A 21,200-nucleotide genomic window follows, 5' to 3' on the forward strand; every position below is an offset into this window, starting at 1 on the left:
GTAATTCTCCAAAGCCCATCTGAGGTCAAAATTATTGCCATTTTTGAAAGAAACTGAAGTGCAAAGAATATCAAGCAGCTTAGCCAAAAGTCAGTAAGTGACTGAACAAGAACTCAGACCTTCTGATACCTAAGATACTTGTTATGCTGTTTTACCTCATGTCTCCGATGATCCTGCCTAGAACCAATCTAGATGAATGGCTGGCTCATGGCTGAAATAGCAAGTATTCATTCACATAGGCATGAACTCTCTGCCTTTAAGTTTCAAGGACAAGTTCATCAGTACAAAGCCTTTACTTATGTTTAGAAGTCCTTACACTGATTAGATATATTTTCCATACCTTAAAATAAATACAGTTTAAATAAATATGCTATGTTTCCACTATTCATTCTTAAAAATTAATATTTTTGTTTTATTTCTATTTAAAATTCTGTGTGATTAATAGAAAGAAATAAAAGAGAAATAAAAAGAAAGAAAATATTTAAGGAAGAAGTAGATTTTAGCATCTATAACATCCTATTTGCTTCTAAGGCTTAGACAAGCCTATTCTTGCCATGAATTTGAAGTTTATTCTTTCATAATTTTTGTTTGTTGTTTGTTTTGTGCCACTAGAGATTGAATCCAGGGCCTTTGCATGAAGCTATATCCCTAACCTATTTTATTTTATTTTATTTTATTTGTTTTTGTACTGGGGATCGAACTCAGGACCTTGTGCTTGCAAGACAGGAGTCAGCACCACTGAGCTAAATCCCCGGCTCCTACTCCCATTTTATTTTTTATTTGAGACAGGGTCTGGCCAGGTTCCTCAGCCTGGGCTTAATCTTGTGATCCTCTTGCCTCAGCCTCCCAGAGTGCTGGGATTACAGACATTCGCCGTCACACCTAGCTTCTTGGGAGTTTTTAACCTAGACTTTATTCCTATACGTAGAATGACTAACTTATTGAAGTGTTTTCTCTTGATGCACATGAGATTTTTATTTGGTGAAGAGGTTGAAGTGAAACGGTAGGAATATGTTTATAGTAAGAGAAGTAGGGTGAGAATAGTATCAATGTAAAGTATAGAAATGAGCAATTCTATGTCCCATGACTGTCAATAATAGCGTTCCCATTCAACATGTAGAATTGAGTAGCATTCCTCCATAGTCAGGAGAAGATTGAGTGTACATGGCATTTGTTCTTTATTGGTACATTGTTGTTTTTAAATACATTCTGAGATAGGCCCATCCTTAATTCAGAAAATAGGAAATAAAATAGCTTATGCCCAGAACTCAAGCATCAGCCAATTCTGTGGTATTATAAACAAGCTGCTTTCAGGATCTTCATAGCATTCTGACTGTCAGAATGCTTTACTGTGATGCCTGTACCAGAACCTGAGAGAATTTTCTTTTGCAAGAGTGGCTGAAAACACTGAGGCTGTACATTGTCTGAGCATTCTGCTGTATATATAAAGTGACTGTGGCTGTGGCTTTATCTTCTAGCTCATTTTCCAGTGTAACAGGATAAGACCACTCCTGCTATTATGATTTACCATGCAGTAAACAATGAGGACTTTTGGATTGCATTGTATATAATTGCTTTATTCAGCCTCTCCTTCCAGCCCCTTTGGGAAAGAATTGACAATTGATATTTCTCTTTTGGATTTCTCAGTGAATTTAGCATTCCTAGATTTGGTTTCTATTTCTTATTTGGCTTGTAAAATCCAATGCTTTGAGGATAAGACTGGCTTGTGTCCAGCGTAATAGTTTTCTGCTTATTAGTCTACCCAGTGACAGAAGGAAAAGGACAACAGGGCTTGTCCTGGCTTTATCTTAGTTGTTCTTTTCTTATTCTCTTCCAAACCTAGCAGTGTTCGTCTCCTAAATAAATGAGGATTGAGTATCAGTTTTAACTGGGGAGCATAGTCTCATCCCACCAATCCATCTTCAGTCATGGAAAGTTCAGGTACTTCAGAGTCAAAGAACTACAGAACTGCCCACACTGGGGCAGGCAGGCCTGGTCTGGCACTGGCTGCTATCCTGTTGTTACCTTGCTCCAACAGGCTTTTATCCAGTTGATTCTCATCTAAGGAGTCAATGTAATAGGACAACCTTAGTTCATTGACCCAAGAGGAATTCCTGGATCTTTTGTACTATGAAGCTTTCATGTATTTTCAGTCTAATGTCATATGTCAATTGTAAGTTATATCTTCCTTCCAGAAGTAAAGCTTCAATCTATGTATTTTTATATTCCGTGCATATATTTTTTGAATATCCGTATGGCTTGTTTATTATCTGCATTTTTGTTCTCTTTTTTGTGATTTTGATTTCTCAATTTCTCAATACATTTGTCCTCTTGATTTTCGGTAAATATATATTGAATTAATTCCATATGTATTTTGAGGGATGAATTCAGAACTTTTATAAAGTAAGAAAGATACACAATAAAAGTACCTAAGCCAAATCTCAACCAGAATGATATTTTGCCAGTTCTTTCAAACTTAATTTTAAGTACTACCCTGGAGGTAATATACTGTATATCACTTCATTCAATACATTTGCTATGTACATTCAAGAGCCTGATTTAAAATGAGTACATTTTATAAGCCAGGGATTCCCCCATCCCACCCACCACCTCTACCCACTCAGATCAAAATTTATTTGCTTTTTAATTTCTTTTTAAGCTGTCTTTAATATCAGAAGATACTATTGCCTGACTAAGTGTTGACATTCAGTTGGAAAGTTTACAGACGCTGTCTGGACTGCGCTGGACCTCCTAACAATCCCAGCAGCTACTCATATGCTTTGATACTCTTCTTATTAGATCCTGAAGACTTTTTCTCAGTGAGGTTACCTGAGAGTACATCTTATGTAGAATGGGTAGGGGCCCAATCTAAACTTTATTTAGAATAAGAACATTATATTTTATTCATCCCTTTTTCATCTCCAAAACTCTATTATCCATATTGAAGGAACATATTCTCGATTTCAATTAGGTTTTTTTCAGTATGATATAGGGAAAGAATTTTGACCTGAAAATCAGGAGAGCTGTATCCTATTTCTGTCTCTGCAACTACCTACTTGTGTTAAGTGTGAGCAAGTAATCTGACCTTTCTGGGCGTCTGTTTCATCAATTGTAATTGAAGGCATTTAGCTATGATAATAAGCCCATGCCTGAGGCATTGCATTTCATTTGTAGTGCCACATTTTAAGGAGGATACTGATAAACTACACTTAAAGGGGTTTGGAAACCTTGTTAGAACTGAATATTTCTTGAAAAAGAGAAGATTTAGGAGATTCATGATATACAGCTTCAAATAATTTATGGGGAATTACGAGTATACTTACTTTGGTGTTGCTGACTAGGACATGCGATTGGAAATGTAGGGAAAGCAGATTACCTCAATGTAAGAGAAAAATTTGTCAATAACTAGAGCTCTCAAAAATTATAGCAGCCTATTGTGGCCGGGGATTTAGCTCAGTGGTTTCGCCGCCTGCTGCGCAAGAGCAAGGACCGGAGTTCCATCCCCGGTACCAAAACAAAACAACAACAACAAAATTATAGCAGCCTGTATTTCCTATAACTAGAGGCATGCAAGCAGAAAACAGATTCCCATTTATAAGAAGTGTTTTGTTGCGCAGCAAATTTTTCTAAATGATTCCAAAAGTCCTTTCCAGTGCTAAAAATCTATAATTTTGTGAGCCAAACTCTAAACTCCTCCCAGCCTTCACTTCTGTGATCCTAAAAGATGTATAAATTTTAATAAACTTTTTTTGGAATCTTAAGTATGAAAAGAGTAGATGAGGACGTATTGCATTATGACTTTCCAATCTGACAGGCTGCTCAGTCTGATGCGATCACAAGTTCCCTGGAGGGGGTGCTCCAAGCATGTTCTTTTGCTTGCTTTTCCTCCCTCCAAGCACATCTGCCACTTTTTTCCCTTCTTCTTCTTAGTGTTTTGGTTTTTTAAATATGTATTTCTTTGAATCTTTACAGGTGGTAGCAATTTTGGTTCATCTGACTTGATGGTATGAAATTCTAAATAGTTAGGGTCATTTGGAATGATTACTTTTTTCTTTGTATTCTGGGAGCCTGGGGGAGTATGTTTGGAGCTGCTTAGTTTATAGTCCTAGTCAACATAAACTATTCATCTTCCCATCTCTCTGAAGAACAGACAGAGGAAGGTTCATGATATCACACATCTCATGCAGCAGACACATTTAAAGCGATGCAGGATTATAGTAGTCTCTAAACTGGATAAATGTAGTAAGTTTTATATTTCCCAAGTCAGTGGTTTAGAGGAAAGATATTCTATAGATTATAACCAGGTAGAAAATAAGACCTCAGTTTTCTTGGACAGTCTGTGTAATAGGGAAGCTGTTGGACTATGCTCTTGCATGTGGGAATATCTTCACTTCACCATCCCCCCAAAGATTAAGTTACCAAGAATTGCAGCTATTACAAGGAAATTGCCAAGATCTTCTCTGTTCTCTTATCAAATGATCTCGATGGCTCTTTTTTTACTCACCCGCCCCCCCCCACCCCGCTGAAATCTGCTGGAGCCTATATTGTATATGAGATCCTTTTCCATTACTTTTTCAGGGTGTTTGAAATCCTGTCTAGATTATTGGCCATGGGGCAGGGAAAGGGAATCTTTGAACTTGATCTGTGTGGTGACATTTTTTAAAGCAATCTCTTCCAACTTCACAGAGGTTGTGCTAGTGACCCTCTGTTCATAATTGACACAAAACCATATAGAACACAAAATATAATTGACACAAAACCATATAGAACTTCTGAAAGCATGCATTTGTAAAAAGTAGATTGTCATTCTCTCTTAATGCCCTAATCAGCCTCACTTTGCCCTGTAATTCAAAGAAAGTCCAACAGTCTCTATGAACCACAGCATCCCCTTAGATACATACACACAGTTTGATTTCCCTTCATATATCTACATTTTTATAATATGTAATTAGAGTGCTGCTTTATTATATGTAAACTTTCTTATATGTAAACTTGAAGAAGGAGCTCAATCTCTGCTGCTGTTTCTCAAAGCATAGAATACATAACGGCATGCTAGGTGACCTTAGCAGGAGCTACATTATTCAACCAAAAAAATGGACTGATTAGAGCAACAAGAGCTCTCTTACACACTGTTGGTGGGAGTGTAAAATGGTACAACTATGGAAAATGGTTTCTTATGATGTAAACATACACTTACCTTATAACCTAGCAATTCTGGGAGTTTATCCAAGATGAAAACATATGGCCACAAAATGACTTGTGAAAGAATGCTTATTGCAGCTGTATTCATCATAACTGGAAAAAACTGAAACAACCTGTGAGTCCACCAGTAGTAGAATGTATAAACTAAATGTGGTATATTGGTATAGTGAAATATTGTTCTTCAATAAAAAAGGAATAACTACTGATATGTATCAATATCATCATTCAGTGTATTGAATGAAAGAGATCTTAACATAAAAAGAATTTATTGTCTTATTTATATTAAATTTTATAAGTGACCATCCACAATATTCATGAATTAAGCAAAATTAATCTACATGGAAAAAAATCTAGACAGTGGTTGCTTTTGAAGGGTTGGGACTGGGTGATGGAAATAACCTGCTTTAAGAACTTATCTAAACTGTATACTTAATATTTGTAAATTTCATTACATGTAAATTTTACTCCAAAATGAAAAGAACTAAACAAATATTGAGTTCTAATTATGATATACATAATGAAATTGTCTACAACTTACTTCAAAATACATCAAAAAATACTGGATGAGTATTTATAATGAAACAAACAGTAAAATGTAAATTGTAGGAGTATAGTGTACAGATATTTGCTGTTAAATTGTTTCAGCTTTTCTTTATGTTATGTTGATAGGGGAGAGTTGGAAGCAGTATCAGCTACAAAGACAAAAAAGCCAAGCTTAAAATCTCAGTGAAGTACTAGTGTGAGAAACTGATAGTGTAAACAAGGGTTAAAATGATTAAAATGAATAATTTATAATTTGAAATAGGAAAAAAGGCCCAAAGACGAAGGAGTGAAGGGAGGGGAAGGGGAAAGGAAAAGAGGAAAAGGAAAAACTATGAGAAAAGAAAAAAAAATGGAAATGAAATCTATGTAAATAGGGAAGAGCAGAGCGGGTGAAGGGTGCACAGGTAATGGGGAAAAAAAATAAAAACCGAGATATATCATGTACAGGTACAAACACCCAATGATAAATGTAAACGAATTGTATACCTAAAATGTACCAATAGAAGAACTAAAAAAAATTTTTTTTTTAAATCTCAGTGAAGTAAATATTATGTGTGTATGTACTGAGGGATAATATACCAGTACTGTTATTATTATTTACTCACTCACTTCTTCAACCAGCTTTCTTAGGGTGCCTTCTCTGTGTCAAGTGCAGGTCTGAGTGCTGGGAAAATCAAGATAAAGATAAACTTTGTTTTCAGGGTGCTCACAGTCTAATGGAGGGGATGCTTCCAAGCTGTTCTTTCTGGTCTTTGCATGAAGACAGCACTGCTTCCTTGCTGTCTTTGTTTTAGTAGTCTGAGAATTTAAAAAGAAATAAGTGGAAGAATTCTGGGCCTCTTAGGTTTAAAGAATATGTAAGACCCTAATCACATGTAAGCATTAAGCTTTAAATTACTTTAAAGGCTGAAATTTAATGAGTGAGCCAGCCTCCTCCTAAAAACTTCAGGATGGAAGTTCCCAGATAGTGTCCTTGTGGAAACAGTCCTAACTGCCTGATTGAGACATTTCTAACTGCCTGATTGAGATATTTCTGTGCCTATTTATCTCCACCTCTTCAAAGAGACTGGAATAGTAGAAACCAGAAAACTGTCTGGGACCATCAGACTTCTCCCTAGCAGCCTCATGCTATCCTGTGACTAGGTTGTGGTGACAAGCCCAGCCCTGGGAAATTGGGTGATTTAGAGTCAACAGAAGAAATAACTCCTGCTTTGATCTTCCTCAAGATAGGGAGGCATCAATGTTTCATTGATCTTTCTAAGTCTTCCTAAGCCTGATAATTCACAAATCCTACTTCCATATGAATCTTCTGGTAGCTGACAGATATGTAATTCAAGCTTTATGTGTTAACAGTCCTTGTTAACACACTGCCTTCAGCTAATGGTAAACATCAGAATAATATATTACCTTCAGCATTGACTTAATGACTAGGGTTTGACAGTACTTTTTCATTCTACTAAGGTTAGATTTACTCAGAATCAACTAATGTTAAAGATTAAATTTGGGCTCTAAAACAAATGTAATTTATCCAATCTGAATATTGTCAAAGATTAAATTCAGAAAAGAAAAAGTTAATCCCAGAGCCAAGAACATAATCCAAGCCTGGGTTTGAAAACAAAAACAACTTGTTTAGCCAAACTGGGACTTTTCTAAGAAAAAAAAAAAAAGATATAGTTTTTTTTTTTTTATGCTGTATGACTTCTGAAACATGGAAATGATTTTGCAAATATTATTTTCAGATGTGGCAAATCTATGTTGTAGGGACTAGCTTCTATGCAAACACCGAATAATACCTGTTTCACCTGGCCTATGTCTTATAACATATGTGCTTTCCCTTTGTGGAGAGAAAGCACTTCGCACTGTCACTTTGTTTATAGTATACGATGAGATGGGGAAGGAGGGAGTCAGCCTGGGAACTCTGACTGCTTATGCAGAACAGAGGATAGTAAGAGTTAAGTTAGGCCCAAATTTTGTGCCCCTGGAACCTGCTATAAATACATTCCAGATACTCACTTTTATATTCAGTTTCCTTGTGTTTATAGATACATGCAAAGTACCATGCAGTTATTTAAGTGCTGAAAACTATGAAATAGGTCTCTAATCCAAAATAATTTAATTTAGCCCCAGAAGAGATTCAGTAATCATCTAACTCTATGATTCCCAAACTTGGCTAATCTTGAACTACCTGGAAGCTTTTTAAAAATAGATAGATTTCTGGATCATAGTGATTCTGATTTAGCAGGTTAGCTTGGGGCAGTATGGTGAGGTCTGGGAATCTACAGTTTAAATTTCCAAGATGATCAGCCAGTGGTGATACTCATCTCTACTCACCACTCCTATTCTCAGTCTCACAGATATGGGACCTAATGCCTAGAGAAGTTGTGATCTTCCACAATCATACAGCTAAAGCCAGAAGCAGAACTCCAGACTCTTAATTCCTGTTCCGGTGCCTGTTCATCGTACCTTGAAGGAAAAGTTGCAGAGACCAACTATTTCATGCTTCTCTTCTGAACTGATAGCACTTAAGTTCTCCAGACTTTAGTTATCTGCAAAATGGTTTGATAATATTTGCATTGTTGTATGGCTTCTTATGGCTACCTACCATAACAGATTACCTCCAATGTAGTGGTTTAAAACAACAGAAATTATTCTTTTAAGAGTTCTAGATCAAAAGCAAGATGTCAGAAGGTGTGTGTTAACTTCAAACCCTCTAAGAGATAATCCTTCCTTGCCTTTTCCAACTTTTAGTGGCCCCAGAAGTTTCTTGACTTGTGACTTGCATAACTCTATTCCCTACTTCTGTCTTTACCTGACCTTCTCTTTTCCCTGTGTCTTCTCCTCCTTCTCTTAAAGGGGTATTTGCCATTGGAATTAGGGCCCACTTGATTGATCAAAAATTATTTCATTTTGAGATTTTTAGCCAAATTATATATCCAATGATTCTTTCTTCAAATAAGTTTCCATTCACAGGTCTTAGACGTTAGGACTCAGATATGTATTTTTTGAAATTGCCATCCAGCCCACTATAGTGCACCCCTTGGCCATCAAAAATTCACATATATCTCATGTGTAAAGTATATTTACCCTTTTGTAACATCCTCCAGTATCTTAACCTATTACAGTAGGAACTCTAAAGTCTCATCTAAATATCACCAGTTCAAAAATCCCAAGTTCATCTAAGTTATCTACATCAAATACAGTTAAGACTTTGGGTATAGTCCATCCTAGGACAAAAGTCTTATTTATGTACCTCTGAACCTAGAAAATACCTTATCTGCTTCCAAAATACAATAATCGGATAGGGGTAGGATAGACTTTTCTATTCCAAAAGGGAGAAATTGAAGAAATATAGGGATTAGTAGTTCAAAGCAAGTTTGAATTCAGCAAGCCAAATTCTATTAGGTTTCAAAGCCTGAGACTAATGCTCTGTGGCTCTTGAGTATGTCCCCTAGACATGTAGATCTACTCCTATGCCTGTGGCTGCCCTATCAGGCTGTACTTCTACACCCATTGCTCTACCCTAGAAGTCATTCTTTCTTTTATTGAAGGATAGAACATATTTACATCTAAGTAGTTCTGTTGTTTGCATGTAGAATTTTTGAAGCCCAATAGCCCCTCTTTACTTCAGCCTGTCTCTATGCCTTTATAAGTCAGCAGTATCACTTCTGATACACAGTTATTTAAAATCCTATATGTATCTTGTGTATGCCATAGGGATCCGTGAGACAAAAGTCTTCTATATCCCTTTCTTGAATTACCTTGTCTCTCTTCCTGGCTATGACTTTGCTAAGATGGTTAAGTGGATCAAGGAGTCATGTATCAAATTTCAAACCAAAAGGTTGTCCAGCCATACCTTTTCTTTATCTCCTGAGCATACTTTCCTGCGAGTATATTTTCTAACTTTGGCATCTTTTGCAATATGGGTAGATCAAATTCTCCTAAATCATCAAGTTGGTTCCTTTCTGCTTAATACTTTATTTTCTTCCTCAATTTATCTCTTTTCTCTCATAGTTATTAGTAATGAGTAGTCATTAGTAATGAGTAATGAGGAGTCAGGCTGTACCTTAAACATTTTACCTGGAAAATTTTACCATTTTACCTCAGCAAATTATACAGATTCATTACTTGCAAGTTCTACTTTCCACCAGGTATAGAACACAATTCACCCAAGTTTTCTGCCACTATATATCAAAGATCATCTTTCCTCCAGTTTCCAGTAACGTATTCCTCATTTTCTTTTGAAACCTTATCAGCAGCACCTATAATGCTATATTTCTACCAGCCATCTTGTTTAATATGATTTATATCTTTTCTAAGGTTATAGAAACTTTCTGTATCATACTCCTTATTTCTGAGCCCTCCTGAGAATTGCCTCTACCATTTATGTTTCTACCAAAAGTCTCTTCAAGATAACCTAGGCTTTAGCTATCATTTGCCTCAAAAAATTTTGATCTCTTCCCATTACCCAATTGCACAGCCTCTGTGTGTGTGTGTGTGTTGCTGAGTACTGAACCCAGGACCTTGCTCATGCTTGGCAAGTACTCTACCCATAAGCTACATCCCATCCTGTTTTAAAATTTTATTTTGAACAGGGTCACATTAAGTTACCCAAGCAGGCCTTAGACTAGAAATCCTCCCCCCTCAGCCTCCTGAGTAGCCAGAATTACAGGTATGCACCACCATGTCTGGCCATATCTACATTTTAAAGTATTTGTTACAATAGCAGTCATCTTCCAGACACAAAAATCTGTATTAGTTAACTAGGGCTATTATTAAAAAGTTGTCATAATTGGTGGCTTACAACAACAGAAATGTATTCTCTCACAGCTCTGGAGGCCAGAAATCTGAAATTAAAGTATTTGCAGAGGCATATTTCCTTTGAATGCTCCAAGGGAGATTCCTACCTTGGGTCTTACCAGCTTTTAGCAGCTGCAGATGCTTGTATTGAGATTTTCATAACTCCAGTTTTTGCCTGTTTTCTCCCCATGTCTTCTCTTCTGGCTCTTATAAGGATATTTGTCATTGGAATAAGGGTCCCAGTTAATCCAGAATATTTTCAAAGACCTTTTCTCCAAATAAAGTCACATAAATGTATGACAGAATGTAGTTTTTTTCTTTTTAAAAAAATTTAATTTTTATTAGTACATGTTTGCAGTACATAATGATCACATTCATCGTGGGGAATCAATACATGTACATAACACATCTCCATTTGTTATTCCCCCTTCCCCTCTACTCCCTCCCTTTTTGCCAGCATCATATTCATTTATTTATTTTATAATCTTTATAAAGTTAATTATCATAGAGGTACAGCTCAACAGCCAGACTAACAGGCTAATAACATATAAACACATAAGACAATTATACTAAATCAAGTTATACTTTTAGATACATTGTACTTGCTGGATTACAATACAGAACATAGATTTGAACCCAGATCAGTCAGACTGAAAAACTGAAGCTTACTCTTTATATTATGTTACCTCCCAATTCAGAATATAGCTTATTAGAGCAGTATACCATTCCTATGATAGTAGCAGGCAGTAGGGATATATAGTCCATCAGCACTGCCAAAAACACATACAAACACAAGCAAGAAGAATGTTTACATAGGCAATAGTGGCAAACATTTCACTTTTGTTTATATAAATGCAATTAAATAAAATTGTTTAATTTCCAAAAATAGCTGTAACCCTTTCTGTGGCTCCAGTGGCTGCCTTCCCTTTCCCTCATTCTAATATTATTTGGGATTTATCACATTGGGGATAATACTGTATAAGGTGTATGTGGTAATGAGAGTGATCTGGAAAAGGAAAAGTTGATTCTAGTGAGAAAGAGGAAATAACTGCAGGAACAAAGCCCTTAAGAAGTCAGGAAGGAGTAAGATTGAGTGCACAAGTGAAGGGACAGAATAGTGCATTATATCAAAAGAGGGAGAAGATATAAGTCAAGTGGTAAGGGTGCTGCTGATAAAATTGTGTAAGCAAAAACAGTAATGTTTGATGTTGATCAGCTGTGAAGTTATTTAAACATTACTTTTGCTAAATGTTAAATGAAAAGGTTCCTAAACTTTATTTCAATTATTATTATGGCATTCATGATTATATATAATAGATAAAGTTACAAAAGGATAGAACTAAGAAATTGCTAAAGTGTCTTTATACCCACTAATCAATACATTTATGCTTTTATCTGTAGAACGAATCTTAATATGGGCAAAGTCTCTTAGCACTTCTAACTATCTTGTAAATTTATGGCTTCAGTTTCAGTGGAGTTGGTATATATCTGTACCAACTTCTAGCATGACCCATCTGACATGCATGTGACAGCAGATATGTTGTCATACTCCTTCCTTCCAGGTAAGGCATTTAAATTAATTACTCCTGCCAGATGTGGTGGCACATGCCTGTAATCCCAATGCTCAGTAGGCTGAGGCAGGAAGATTGCTGGGAGTTCCAGGCCAGTGTGAACTACATAGTGAAACCCTGTCTCAAAAAAAAAAAATTAGTTACTCCTTTTGATTAATAGAATCTGACAGAAAACAAACTGTGATACCTAAACATAAATTCCTAATACATTTTGAACACACAGGTACCTAGAAAACCTATTCTAAGAAGTTGGTTTATGATGAAAGACTTAGAATCCAAGTAAAAATAGTTTAGTAAAAATAGTCAAAGAACAAGATCAGGAACAAGCATATTAAGTAATGAAATAGGAAAAAAGACAACTCTGGAGACACTGCCATTATCAAATACCAAGTAAACAAAAAATAAGACCTGTGCTTTTTTCATTTTTCAGGAAACAAACTGAAATTGAGTTTTTTGCAAATGGCTGCAGGAAAAGAATCTATAAAGTTTTGTTTTGTTTTGCTTTGCTTTGATTTTGAAAACTGGGCTTGAACTCACTATGTAGACCAGGCTGGCCTTGAACTTTTGGCTAAACTCAAACTTGTGGCAATCCTCCTGCCTCAGCTGAGATTACAGGCATATGCCACACCATGCCAGGCTGGATCTATAAATTATTTTTAAATCATAATAGATTCCAAACTGAGTAAATGTATTATCTTATAGAAATATAACTTTTGCTAAGTATCTTCATGTCTAGACTGTGTTGTCAGGATTAAAAAGGTTGTCACCAGTTTGGCTCAATGTAATAGAGTCTGTACCTGGGCTAGCTACACATTATGGTTTTGATTGATGCCATGCTAATACAAGAATTTGGAAACTACTTTTATCTCCAAAATTATAAAAATGATTGAAACTTGACCATAGATTCCTTTATTATGTTTTGTAAGTTTTGTGTTACTTTCTGAATGAAAGATTTCCCTGTAATAATTCAAGGATTCAATATCCATTTTTTCCCAGCAAACCACCTACTGCTACTTGCCAGACACTAAGAATTTGAGAGTAAACAAGATAGTCCAAACTACTACTTTCAGGAAGCTTAGATTCAAATAGATAGTTCTAAATAATTAATATCAGAATTGAGCTTACACATCCTAGATGGTTAACCTAAATAACTTGATAAAGCTATTACATTAGATTGAAGTATGTGAAATTACCAATATTCTACAAAAACAACAATTTCATACAGTTCAGCCAGCTACTAATTAGATGACTACCTCCCAAATAAAAATGAGCTTTTTTTTTTCCTGTACCATTACCAGGAATAATCACAAGAAGCAAGTAAAGCCATTGGCTAATAGTTTTTCAATACCTGGCCCACTTAAATTGTTTATTCAACAAGCATTTATTGAGCACCTTCCCCTTACCAGGCATTCCTTTGTGAGTTGGTAATACAGTAGTGAATAAGACAGATGAAGCCTCGGTCTGTTTACAAGCTGATGAAATCAGACAAGAAATAAACGACCTTAAAATTACAAACAATGATAAGCTTTATGGTGAAAATAAACCATATGCAGTTGCTTTTATAAATGTGACTATTAGAAATGCCTACTTGGGAGAAAAATTGTGTGTGTGTGTGTGTGTGTTTGGCCTACCATCCCATGTATAAGAAGCCCCCCCCCCAAAAAATATCTCTTATAGAATTCAGGGCAGGAAGATGTTTGCATCTTTGCCTTTTTAGATGAACTTTCTTGAAACTGGAAATGTGTTCTCTTTCTCTTTTTGTTTGGCTGCCATGAAGCCAATAAAACTATATTTATTGCATCATTACAGTGATAAATTCACCCAGATTTCTAGTTCATCTTTCTTAGCTATTTTTTGTTTTGTTTTTAAATCTTTTTTCTATTTTCTGTAGATTGTAGATGCTCACCTTATGTCCTTTTGATGGTAGGCAGTGTATGAATAACAATTTAATTAGCTGATAATACATAACTCTTTTATTCTATAAATATTTATTGAGCATTTACTATTTTGGGCACAAGAGATAAAACAATGAAGAAGAAATACAAGGTCTGTAGAAAGTAAGTACATATAGGTAAAAATGGACTTTTGGCCTTTACAAAGAAATGAATACTGCTGCTCAATATTTTGATGAAGACAGGATATTCAGAAAACTGAGTCAGCTTTAGGTAAGTCTTTGAATGAACCTGCTCTGCATGTGGTACATGATAAAAATTAAGCTGAAATGCCTCTGCCCATAAAAATGTTAAGTCTACAAATCCAGATAAAATTATTATTTTTAAGTACTTCTATCAAGTACTGTTTACAATAAAATTATGACTTATAAAGCTTATGTCTTACCTCAAAGACTTTTCTGGACAAATCTAAGACTGAAGGACCTGTGGAATAGTACAGGACCATATACCCAATGTAGGATGTGGAATTAAAATAATGGAAATATTCTAACACATTTTCAGTTGTCATTGTCATTTTTCTATTTTCTAAGTAGTTCACTTTCTGGCAGATGGTGTCAGGTAGTGTGGAGAGCAGTTACCAAGAGACGAGAACAAACCAATTGTTAGCATAACTATCATCAGAATCACTTTGAAATTTGGTTATGTATTATAGAATTTTGGTGAAAGGCTCTTCAGGGATAGCTAGTCTTATCTTCCATTCTGCAATCATCCTTCACCTACTGCATAAAAAGCTAGATGACACGCTGCCTAACTTTCCAAAGTCTAAGTTCAAATTCTGAGCATTTTAGTATGCCTTCCAAACCTTCTCAAAAGATGAATCAAAACAAATCATTAAAGGACCCAAACTATTCACTTTGAAAAAAACTACCAACTGCTCCCCCAAAAAGGGAATCTCAGCTGTGGGCCAATGATCATATTCTAATGAATTTGCAAATTTTCCATGTTTGGTTTCCAAGGCAGCTGTAGAAAAGGAGCTGGGAGTTTACATGAGCAGTTACACTCACAAACTTCAGCCTGCCAAAAAAATGTCTTCATTTAGTAGCAGATCTGAAAGGAAGAACCTTTGACATATGAGTGAATCTTGGAAGGCCAGGGGCAAACTCTCAGGTCATCACAGTATATTATCCTTGGGAAATCCTGGAAGGAACCAGCAGAAGATTTGAAAATGTACGAAAGGCACTAAGCAAACAACTGTATCTGTATGATAATGGTGATACTCTCAGCATCTTTTTTCTCAGGCTCTGCTGAATTCTTGCTCCTACTATATTAGGTGTCCTATTGTTGTACCTTCAAAGACTCCTGGATCCTCACAGTAAGAATCATAATTCCATGCCTTGGGCACATGTGTTGATATCAGCAGTACAATTCCTGGTGTCTGCCCATGTCTGGCCTTTATAGTTCTTCATTATTGAGATGGAAATAATATTGAATAAATAACTCCCCACAACATAGAATCTGTGTTGGGCCGGGGATTTAGCTCAGTGGTTCCACCGCCTGCCTCGGAAGCACAAGGAGACCCGAGTTCTATCCCTGGTACCAAAACAACAACAACAACAAAAAATAGAATCTGTGTTCATTAAATAAATTTTAAAATGCTTTTCCAAAAAGTTATTTTCATCTTCTTGATGACAACGTTCATCTCACAGCAGGAAGTCCTACCTTCCTCATTTCTAAGTAGCAGGTATTGTTACCATCTTCTAGAGATATGTGTTTGGTACCATGAGGGCCATTTTCTCCTATAGGCAAAAGCTGTTAAATTTCTAAATATGGATCACACCATTGGGAAGTATATTGTGGAAACTCAGAAACCTCAACTGCGCAGGTTCTTAGAAAGTCTTCTCTCTTAGCTCCCTGCCTTCACAGGGTGAACATGGAAAATGACCTTAAAGAAATGTGCTTGTCTTACCCAGCATTTCAAACCTACTTAGCTCTATCTCCATGGATAGGATAACAACTGCCTCCTAAATTAACCTATTCCAAGATGTCAGTCAGTAAGTCAGTCTGATTCTGGGACTTGCCAAATGTCAGGAACTACAGAAAGAACACTGAAAACTGCAGGCTCTTCCCTCAGGACATTCATATTCTACAAAATAAAACATGTGATATAATATGATAAGTGTGATGGATTACATGAAACAGGAAGTGTTCAAATATTAAGGAAGCATAACTTAGATACCTATCCTAACCTGGAGGACTTGGGAACATCTGTTGTGAAAAAGTGATATGGGACTTGAATAATGACAAGAAAAAAAAAAAGAACATTTGACAAACTGCAGAAATTCAATGTCTTTAGAGCTTTGGAGCAAATAGTTGGATTGTGGCAAAGAACCTATCGTGGCTCTGTAGATCATACTAGATTTTTCATTGTTAAAAATTTTTATACAAAAAACAACTAGCCATCAATAAAATGTAAGCAAAGCACTTATATAATCAGATTTTTAAAATCTCACTGACTATAGATTGTAATCAGCAAATTAATAGTTTATGTATTAAAATAAAATGGTAACTTGAACTGCCAAACTAGCAAGAGGGATTAAAAAAGGAGGATGATATGAAAGAACTTAGAATTGCTGGTATTTGGTAAAAGACTGAGAAGTTAGGAAACAGAAAAGATGACATATAGTGAATAAACCATTAATTCATAGGCTATTTTGCTTGTGAAGGTATGTTTTGTTTTTGTTGTACCTTAGTACTTGGTATATATGCAGTATTTGATTTTTTAATGATTGAATGAATGGACAAATGAACACATAAACATGCGTGAACATATACCTAGATTTTTATCTTGCGTTACTGAATTGATAGTGATAATTTTTTTAAAGGTGTGGAACAGAAAAGGAAGAAAAGATTTAAAGGACATATGAGTAGAGTTCCTTTCCAATTCAATTCCAGTTATTACAAAGAACTATGGGTGATATAAAGTAGAAATATCTAACAGTTTTGAAAAAGTAGCGAACTTTTTTAGAGCAATTTTAGGTTTGTAGAACAATTGATCAGAAAATACACTTCCTACATGCCTGACCCCTTCCTGCTGCCTCAGTTTCTTGTATTATATACATCTTGTATCAGTATGATACATTTGTTAAAATGATTATATTTATATATTGTAATTAGCTAGATTCCATAATTTACTTTAGGATTTGGTCTTTCTATTATATTTTATGGGCTTTGAGAATTGTATAACATGTATCCACCATTCTGTATAAGTTTCATTGCCCTAAAAATTCCCTTGTGTTCTTCTTGTTCTTCCCTTCCTGACTTCTCACCCCCAGAACCTTGGTGACTAGGGATATTGTACTATCTTTATAGATTTGCCCTTTATGGAATATCATTTATTTGAAATCATACAGCATATAGCCTTTTCAGATTAGCATTTTTTCACTTCGCAGTACATTTTTAGGGTTGTTCCATATCTTTGTGGCTTGATAGCTCATTTCTTTTTTATTATTGTGTATTTCATTGTATAATATATCACAGTTTATCCATTTACCCACTGAAGAACATCTTGGTTACATCTAATAATGAATAAAGCTGCTAAAAACATGTATAGGTTTTTGTTTAGATTTAAATTTTCAAGTAAATACCATTTGGTAGGTTACATGCTAAAAGTATGTTTCATTTTACAATAAGCACACTGTCTTCTCAGTGGCAAAACCATTTTGCATTCCCACCAGAAGTAAATGAGAGTTCCGTGTGCACCATATCCTCAGTAGCATTTACATTTGTCAGTGTTTGGGGTTTTAGCCTTTGTAATAAGTATGTAGTAGTATCTCATTATTGTTTTAATTTGCAATTCCCTGATGGCATATCAAGTGATACTGAGCACTTTTTCATATGCTTACTTGGTATCTCTATAGCTTTTTGGTGAGATGTCTGCTCAGATCTTTTGCCCATTGTTTAATTACTTTGCTTGCTTTCTTATTGTTCGGTTCTAGGAGTTCTTTCATACATTTTGTAAACCAGTCTGTTTGCAAATATTTTCTCCCAGTGTGTGGTTTCTCTTTCATAAGGAAGAATTTTTTTTTTTTTGTACTGGAGATCGAACTCTGGTCCTTGCATTTGTGCAGCAGGGGGCAAAACCACTGAGCTAAATCCCAGGCCCTGGGAAGAAATTTTTAATTTAATTTAATTTATTTTTTAATTAATTTTATTAGTACATTTTAGGTATACAATATAATGACATTCATCATTGAAAATTTGCACCTTTACATAATCTCTCTTGGTTCTTATTTTTTCCCCGTTCCCCTGCCCTCCCTTCAACCCCTCCATCCCTCCGTATTTACAAAGATTTTCTTTCCATTTTTTCATTTTCTCATATTAATTCCATTCCCTTCTTTCCTTTCTCCTACCAATCCCACTTCCCCTTTGCCCCTTTTCTTCCTATTTCACATCATCTAGTATACCTTTTAGTTCTTATTTACACTTTCAGTTTCTCACACTAGAGAAACTTTTTGGTATTTACATGTGTGTCCTATTTATTTCACTTAAGAGTATTGCCTCAGTGTGCATCCATTTAGCTATAAATGTCTCTAATTTCTCATTTTTATGGCTGAGTAGTACTCCATTTTATTAAAAAAACCACATTTTCTTTATCCAGTCTCCAGTTGATGGGCATATGGGCTGCAAATTTTACCTATCACAAATTGTGCTGCTATGAACATCGGTGAACATATATCACTGTGGTATGATTCTTTTAATTCTTTGGGAAAGATACCCAGCAGGGGAATAGCGGGGTCAAATGGGACTTCCAGCCCTAGTTCTTTGAGGTATCTCCATACTGATTTCCACAGTGGTTGCCCCAGTCTACACTCCCACCAGCAGTGCAGCAGGGTTCCTCTTTCCCCACAGCCCTGCCAGGATTTGTTATTGGTTGCTTTCATGGTGGCAACCATTCTTTCTGGGGAGAGGTGGAATCTCAGTGTTGTTTTCATTGGCATCTCTCGAATGACCAGTGATGTTGAACATTTTTTCATATGTTTATTTGCTATTTCTACTTCTTTGTCTGAGAAATGTCTGTTCATTTCAGATGCCCATTTTGGGGTTGGGTCTTTAAATTTGGGAGGTCTGATTTTTTAAACTTCTTTGTAGATTCTAGATAGTAGACCTTTGTCTAAGGAACAGCAGGTGAAAATTTTTTCCCACATCGTGGGTTGTCTCTTCAAACTGTTGGTGGTTTCTCTTGCTGTGCAGAAGCATTTTAATAAGAAGAGATACCATGTGTTGACTGTTTGTGCTAGTTCACAGGCAACTGAGGTTTTGTTCATAAAATCTTTTCCTACACCAAAGTCTTCAAGAGTTCTACCTAACCTCTGTTCCAACTGGTTCAGCGTTTGTGTTTTAATATTTAGATCTTTCATCCATTTCGATTTTCCTTGCATGCATGGTGAGAGATGTAGGTCTAGTTTTAATCCTTGGCAAGTTGAAACCCAATTTTTCCAGCACCATTTATTAAAGAGGCTATCTTTCCTCCAGTGAGGGTGCTTGGCTCTTTTGTCAAAGATGAGGTGACTGTGTCTGGCGTTGTTTCTGCATCTTCTAATCTGTTCCACTGGTCCTCAGGTCTGTTTCTTTGCCAATACCATGCTGTTTTTATCACAGTAGCTTTGTAGTATAGTTGCAGGTTGGGGATTGTGATACCCCCTGCCCTGTCTCTGTTGCCTAGAATTGCTTTTGCTATTCTGGGTCTCTTCTTGTTCCAAATGTATTTTTGGATTGTTTTCTCAAGGTCTGTGAAGTATGCTGCTGGAATTTCAATTGGGATTGCATTTAATCTATATAGCAGTTTTGGAAGTATGGCTGTTTTCACTATATTGGTTCATCCTACCCAGGAGCAAGGGATGTCTTTCCATTTTCAGATAGCATCTTCAATCTTCTCTTTTCAGAGTGCTATACTTTTCAGAGAAGAGGTCTTTGATTTCTTTTGTTAGGTTGATTCCTAGGTATTTTATTTTTTTGGATGCTATTGTGAAAGGAATTTTTTCTCTGGTTCCTCTTTCACTGAGTCTGTTGTTCATGTAGAGGAAAACTATTGATTTTTGTGTGTTGACTTTGTATCCAGCTACTCTACTGAATTTGGTTATTATGTCTAGAAGACTTTTGGTGGAGTTCTTGGGCTCTTCTATATAGAGTATCATGTCATCTGCAAATAATGACAATTTATTGTCTTTGTTTCCTATCTTTATTCCTTTTATTTCTTTCTCTTGTCTAATTGCCGTGGCTAATGTTTCCAAAGGTATATTGAACAGGAGTGGTCATAGTGGACATCCTTGCCTTGTTCCTGATTTAGGTGTGAAGGATTTCAGTTTTTGACCATTTAGTATGATACTGGCTGTTGGTTTTTCATAGATGGCTTTTATCAGGTTGAGATACAGACCACCTATTCTAATTTTCTGTAAGGTTTTCATCATAAATGCATGTTGGATTTTGTCGAGCACTTTTTCTGTATCTATTGAGATGATCATATGGTTTTTGTCCTTGGCTCTATTAATATAGTGTATTACATTTATTGGTTCATGTATGTTGAACCATCCCTGCATCCCTGGGATGAATTCCACTTGGCCAGGGTGGATGATCATCTTGATGACATTCTACATTCTGTTTGTCAATATATTACTGAGGATTTTTACATCTCTGTTCATTAGTGAGATTGGACTATAGTTTTCTTTTTTGGTTGGGTCTTTCTCTGCTTTGGGGATCAAGGTGATGCTTGCTTCCAGAAATGAATTTGGGTGTATTGCTTCCCTTTCAGTTTCATTGAAGAATTTAAGCAATAGATCCTCTCTAAATGTCTTTTAGAATTCAGTGGTGAAGCCATCAGGACCCAGGCTTTTCTTACTTGTTAAGTTTTTAATTACATTTTTAATTTCATTGATTGATATTGGGTCATTTAGAATTTTTGGTCTTCTTCGTTCAACTTTGGTAATTCATATGTATCTAGGAATCTGTCCATTTCTTCTGTATTTTCCATCTTATTGGCATATAGGTTCTCGAAGTAGGCATTGAGGATCCTCTGGATTTCTGCAGAGTCCATTGTAATTTTACCATTTTAATTCCTAATTGCATGAATTTGGGCCTTTTCTTTCCTTTGTCTGATATGGTTGGCTAAGGGTTTGTCAATTTTGTTGATTCTTTCGAA

The 21,200-nt window shown here is 35.8% G+C and overlaps 1 protein-coding gene across 9 annotated transcripts in view; it reads left to right on the plus strand.

The window, feature by feature from the left end:
• The window catches only part of Exoc6b (exocyst complex component 6B), a 721,832-nt gene that overhangs the window by 624,223 nt on the left and 76,409 nt on the right, over positions 1-21,200 (plus strand). For 2 of the 9 annotated variants that reach the window (XM_021262474.2, XM_087215914.1), the window contains one exon: positions 1-21,200. This exon is cut by the window's right edge and continues 57,459 nt beyond it. The exons of the other annotated variants lie outside the window; for them this stretch is intronic. In XM_021262474.2, coding sequence (XP_021118133.1) covers positions 1-57 — 57 coding nt within the window. In that variant the 3' untranslated portion in view covers positions 58-21,200. 9 annotated transcript variants of the gene reach the window in all.

This window comes from Heterocephalus glaber, unplaced genomic scaffold, assembly GCF_053883595.1.
Source record: "Heterocephalus glaber isolate CG9 unplaced genomic scaffold, H.glaber_assembly_v1.0 deba00001456, whole genome shotgun sequence".
Taxonomy (NCBI): Eukaryota; Metazoa; Chordata; class Mammalia; order Rodentia; family Bathyergidae; genus Heterocephalus; species Heterocephalus glaber.